This window comes from Patagioenas fasciata, chromosome 3, assembly GCF_037038585.1.
Source record: "Patagioenas fasciata isolate bPatFas1 chromosome 3, bPatFas1.hap1, whole genome shotgun sequence".
Classification (NCBI taxonomy): Eukaryota; Metazoa; Chordata; class Aves; order Columbiformes; family Columbidae; genus Patagioenas; species Patagioenas fasciata.
In genome coordinates, this window is record NC_092522.1 from 53,839,566 (window position 1) to 53,845,565 (window position 6,000).

The 6,000-nt window shown below is 52.5% G+C and overlaps 1 protein-coding gene across 9 annotated transcripts in view; it reads right to left on the reverse strand.

The window, feature by feature from the left end:
- The window catches only part of QKI (QKI, KH domain containing RNA binding), a 158,406-nt gene extending 154,717 nt beyond the window's left edge, over positions 1-3,689 (reverse strand). For 6 of the 9 annotated variants that reach the window (XR_011738335.1, XM_071806364.1, XM_071806363.1 and 3 more), the window contains exon 1: positions 2,931-3,689. Coding sequence is in view for 7 of the 9 variants with exons in the window: in XM_071806364.1 (XP_071662465.1) it covers positions 2,931-3,072 (142 nt within the window). In the remaining 2 variants the exon portion in view is untranslated. The remainder of the gene's footprint in view (positions 1-2,930) is intronic. The other 3 variants (XR_010651084.2, XM_065833621.2, XM_065833624.2) reach the window with 2 other exon arrangements.
- Between the last annotated feature and the right edge of the window lie 2,311 nt (positions 3,690-6,000).

Consider the following 6,000-nt stretch of genomic DNA (forward strand, 5'->3'; position numbering starts at 1 on the left):
CACACAAACACCACCTATCTAAAGCACAAAACAAACCAGAAGAAGCAAACCAAATCGCAGGAGGGGTGCGGGCAGAGGGTATGTGAACACTCTAACTTTATTTTTAGAGAGAGATAAATATATATATGTACACACACCTGCCCCTAATATTTGGTATTCTCAAAGGTGATACGGAACAACTGATGAAACTATCAAATATTACACTTTTAAGTAGGCATTCTAAATCTTGCAGACCTTTCTAGAAAACTAGAGAACCCTTCTGGAGGATGTCAATGTAGCATATAGCTCCAAGATATTTAACGCGGTGCCCCTTTGGTAACCAGGAAGGGTGTTTTACAGAACAACAGTTGTTCCAACTTCTCAACTGTTCATTGCTATTGACTACTCTACCTACATATTAATAATACTGCATGTAAGCAGACAACATCTGTAAGTCCACGTGAACATAGATACCCCCACAAATCCACAAGTACTTTGTCATTCTTAGGTGTCTTCTAATAGATGTGTTGATTTTCACGGCAGCGATGGTGTTCAGAGGCCAGTCTCACGCCTCAGAAAAAAAATAACTGGCGCCCCTTAGTGTTCAAATTTTGAAGTCTTGAAGCAATTTACTAGATTTGCATGAAACATTTTTTCAACATTCCAAAAAGTTTTCTGCCTCCACAATACTTCCACCCAATTGCCAACGTAAACAGGAAAAGCAGAAAGGCTTAAAGGGACACCAGACTTCTTCCTGAGACTATTCAGAAACACAAATTCTATTTTATTCATTTTTCTTTTAAAGAAGAGTGTGAAGAATACCTCCAACAGAATCCTTAAACTCTTTCAGCAAGTCTCCAGAGCCCTCATTTTGGAATGCCAATACTTCACAAAACATATTTCCAGAGCTTTCGCTATTTAAAAATATATCAAAAGGTGCAAGGATTTCAGACATTCCATTTCTCATTTGCCTTTTCACATGGTGAAATGTTTTTTTTTTTTCTTTCTTTTGTCCTCAGACCAAAAAAAAAAAAAAGTTTCAGGCATCCTCTGGCCAAATACTTTAAGTTGAAGAGATTCACCGATTTGAAAATCCGATATCAAACCTCTGGAAGGCTCATTTGTGCTAAAAAAGAAGTCCTCTCAGTCAAGTTTCTTCTTGATGTGTGTTGTAAATCTAACTATTCTGAAGAGGTTGTTTGCTGTGGTGACCCAGAACATAAGTTTTAACTAGTTTTAATTTTCACATCCATGTTAGCTTCAACATGAACTCAAATTTCACCAAGAGTGTTGAAAATAAAAACAGAATATCCCATTATGTCGCTTTGCACAATCCATCTTTCAGTATTCTTCACTGTGTTGTTTTTCATGTTGCCTTTTTTTCTTTTTTATTTCTTTATTATTTATTTCAGAAGGTATTATTTTCCTGGTATGCTATTTTTTGTTGTACTACAGTCACTATCTCATTTTTACAGTCTTGGGAGAGGGCGGGGAGTAGCTCTACCAAATACAACCAGCTCTTTCATCTTCCGAGGTCAACAACTTCCAAACTTCTTTTAATGAGAAAGAATACATCTGCAAACAAGAATCCTGACTCTAAATCTCGAAATTCAGTATTTCATGCTAAAAATCCCAACAAGTTGAAACTGCCTAAATAATTTATGCTTTTATAGTATTTTTCAAAGCTACCAAACACGATAAAGCAAACTCTAACTCTCCAGAAAGCCCAGGTTCCAAGTGGTAAGAAAGGAAATGCTTTTAACAAGAAAAGCAAACCTGTGAACCCAAGCATAAAAAGAATTTAAGACACTAAGAACAAGTGTATCACCTTATTTTTAACACAATGGGCCTGCTACTGTAGTGGGAAAATATATGGGACAAATGAAGTTCCCAGCACATACTTTATTTTTTTCATTTCCAAAATGTGATTATTTATTTGTAAAAGTACTCAACCTTAAAGGGAGCTAGTTAAGAAAAAAAATAAGGAAGAGGGTCAACCCACAGCAGCAGCCCCTCGCCCCTCTAAGCAGGAACGGGGTACAAGGCTGGGGCGGCAGCAGCAGCTGGAGTAAACGAGGCAATTTCGTAATTTTTTTTCCCTTCAGTAAAAGTCACACGTAGGACTCCTGCAAGTTAGTTTCTTTAAAAGGTAAGGAGAGCTGAAAGAAGAATTTGTTCGCTTCCCTCACAATATACAAAAATTATAATTAGTTTGTGGCCAGTTCGGGGTGGGGTAGTGCTGGAGCTGAAGGAAGAGCTCAGCCCCCTCCGCCTTAGTCATTCAAGTTCAAGCAGCTTCCAGAACAGCCAAATCTCGAAACCAAACACCCTCCCAGTCCGCCCCCCCACCCCGCCCGGGGCCCTCCGGCCGGGCCGAGCGGCGCTCCCCGCAGGGCGCCGCACCGGACCCCGCTCCCCGGCGCCGCGGGAGGGAGGGGAGCGCCGCGCCGCGCTCGCCGTGCCGTGCAGCCAGCCTGCCTTCCCCTCCTCCCTGCCTTCCCCCAGAGCACATTCCTGAGCTCCTCTCCTCGCTCCCTCCCCTCCGTGCCGTGGTTACCCTTCCCCCGGTTTTCGGAGACGGTGTAGGGAAGGGGAAAAGAAAAAAAAAAATTGGGGGAAAAGAAACCCCAGGAGGCAGCGGGGACCTGTGCGGCCGGGGCTGCCTCTTCCCCCTCCCACTCGCTCACCAGTCCCCCGGCACCACACGGCAGCAGCCAGGGCGGGGAGAGCCCGCACTTCCCCTTTGTTTTCGGCTCTCCAGCCGGGGCCCGAGAGCGTGCGGAGAGGAGTAGGGAGAGGGAAACAGGCCCCGGGCTCCCCCCGCCGCCCGGCCACGGCTGGGGCGAGGGGCCGAGCGAGATCCCGGGAGAGCCGCGGAGGCCCGGGGGAGGGGGGAGAGGCAGGGCAGGGCGGCGGAGCGGGGGAGGGGGCGAAAAAGCGAGCGCCTTTACCTTCGTCCAGCAGCCTCTCGAGGTGGTTGAAGATCCCGCAGAAGTTGGGGAGGCTGCTCATCAGCTTCTTGTCGTTCATCAGCTGCATCAGGTAATCGGGGCTCGGCTTCGGCTTCTCCTTGGTCTCCATTTCCCCAACCATATTCCAAGCCCGCGCAGAGACGGCGAGCGCCCGCAGCAGCTCCGCCGAGCAACGCGACCGCGGCACGGGGCGCCCGGCTGGATCCGGGCGGGCAGGGAGGCGGTGGGGGAGGGGAGGGGGCGGGGAGGGGAGCTTCCCCGAGGAAGGAGGAGGAGGAGGAGGATTCAAATCCGGAGACAAACGCAGACCCGCCGCCGAGTCCGAAGGGCCGAAAAAAAGAGGAAACTCGGCAGAAACCCCCGTGCGGGCTGCGCCCTCCTCCCCGGGCACAAGGACTCGCCGCCGCCTCTCGGTGCCGCCGCCGCTTCCCTGCTCCGTGCGCCCTCGGCCGGCGCAGTCTTCGGCGTGTCCCCCCTCCTCCTCCTCCTCCTCCCGCGCACACACACGCTGAGCCCGGCTTCTCCTCTCGGCGCTGCCCCCTGTCTCCGCGGCGGGGGAGGGAGGGGACGAGCGGGGCGGGCGGGCGCTGCTGGCGCGGCTGCCGCTTCCGAGGAGCCGCCGCCGGTGTCTCTCCGCTGTTGCCGCCGACGACGCTGTTGTTGCCGCCGCGCTGCGCCTGGCGTGTCCTCCTCTCCGCCTCCCGCCCGCCCGCCCTCCCGCCGCCACTGCCGCCTGTGGCTGGTGAGTCTCAGCCCCGCCGCCGCCTCCTCACTTCTCCTCAGTTCGCTCCGGAGTTCGCTTCAGTTCAGGCTGCGCTGGCAGCAGCAGCGGCGGCAGGAGGAGGGGAGGGGGCAGGGCCCGCGGGGGTGGGGACATGCCGGGGGGCGGGGCCAAGGGCGGGGCGGCCGTTACTCGGTGGCCGCCGGCAGCGCCGCTTGGCGGAGCCAGCTGGCGCTCCCTTTCCGCTCTGGGGGCCCGGGGCGGCGGTGGCGGCGCGGCGGGGGGAGGGCAGAGAAGGGGGCGCCGCGGGGCAGAAGGGGGTTTTCTCCCCCCCGGCCACGCCCTCTCCGAGCTTTTGCGCGTGGACAGGCGGCGCAAGCGCGCAGCGCCCCGTGCAACTCCCGCGCGTTGCCCCCCCCACCGCCGCGCGGAGGCACGCGCGCGCACAGAACTCTTCTAAACAAAGTCGTGTTGCTTCACTCGCTGCGCGCGAGGAGGGGGGGCGGGGCGGGGCAGGGCAGGGCTGGGCTGGGCTGGGTCACGTGCGCCCTCGGGGGCGGGGAGAGCCTCACAGAAACGCGCGCGCCCGCCCTTTACAGCGCTGCCGCTGCCTCGCGCGGTCGCGGTTTCGCGCAACAGAGGGGGTAGAACTGGGGTGGAGGAGAAGGAGAGGGGCGGGAGTTGTACGCGCCGCGCATGCGGGCGGTGGGCGGTGCGGGTGGCGGAGCGGCGCGAGGAGCGATTTCCAACCGGTAAAGCGGCTGCGAGGGCAGGTGGAGGGCGCGATGCGGGGCCGAGGTGCCGGTGCCACGGGAGCTCCCCGGCCGCGAACCGTAGCCGGCCGTGCGGGAGAGCGAGGAGAAGCGGAAGTGGTGGGAGTCACTCTCCCCTCCTCGCTTGTCGGCCGGGCGGTGCGAGCCCGCGTGCTGCCGGAGCGGTTTAACGGCTACCTTCGGCCTCGGCGGGACGGGCTAGGGGCTCGCTGCCGCTGCGGGAGGAGAAACGTGGGTGGTGGCGGGCTAGCCCCACTCCCGAGCCCAGAGCAACGATGGCGGCCCCCGCCTGCGGCGGGTGCTGCGCAGCGCCGTACCTCAGCCGGGCGGCCCGTCCGCTTCGATGCCCCGGGGCCGGCCGTGTCCTGGGGCCACCTCCGTGCCCCAGCTTCGCCGGCAGGCAGTCAGACGCCCTTTTTCGCTTACAGGGCAGCGCATCAGTCATGACTCGTTTGACGGGTTTGGATGGGAGACGTGATGGGAGCAGCAGTATCCGGCAGCCAGAACCAAAATTTGTGTGCTCCATCCACTGCAGCCGCAGAGGCAAAGCAGTGCGACGCGGTTGCTTGTACGTATTCTCCCTGGTCTGTGCCTTCCCCGTGCAGCTACTCGGCGTTCTTACTTCATTTTTATTATTTAGGAGGTCGTCAGAAAGAGTTGATGTAATTCTCAGTAGGTTGGTTGAGCTTGTTATAAAGCTAGATAAAAATCGCTTCATGCTTTGTTTAGTTCTCTGAAAACAGTCATTTTTAATAGGACTAGGTATAAAGTTTATATATTGCTTAAAGTTCTGTAAAAATTCAAATTTATTTGCTGATATACTGCACGCTATTTGAAAAAACTTTAAGTATTATGTTAATAACAATGAACAGTGCTTCCACAACTAAAAAGAAGTACAGCTGTCTTGTCTTTTTGACAGGTGTACAATTTTACTTGGTATTGTCAAGCAGTATTACTCAACCTTTCCTTAAAGATATGCAGTGATGAAAATGTAGGGAAAGTGTAGTTTGCATTATAGTAAAAATGCCTTGCATTATTGCATTCCTTCTAGTGTTTGCTGTATTCTTCCTCTTTAAATGTGTAGAACTCACTATTTGGACATGAGGATTTTTATTTTATTTCAGGGTTTTAAGTAAAAATTATGGCTTATATAAGATAAGTCAGATTTATTGCTTTTGTAATTTAGAAAATGTATATTCGGCAAGAAAGTGTTATCTTTGTTATAAAAAAGAAAAGCTTAGCAATGTTACAAACCATTTTTTTAAAATACAGATTCTTAGTCTATCAATAGGATGCCCAAAGCACACTGCAGTATGGCTGTGGATGATGAAACAATGCAGTTTCTATTTAATAAGAAGATTGTGTTTTCTGTTTTCCAACCTTGTTTTATAAGGTGGTGTGTTAGCTTGTCACAATTTTATGCTTAACAAAATGGCCATCCTTTTATTGTAGGTAAGTCTGAAATATGATGCATTTTTGTAGCCCTTCATTTGCGAATTTTTAACCAGTGAGTGAAGGCTCTTTTTAACCCTGAAAAAACTTGGTATTGAATCCT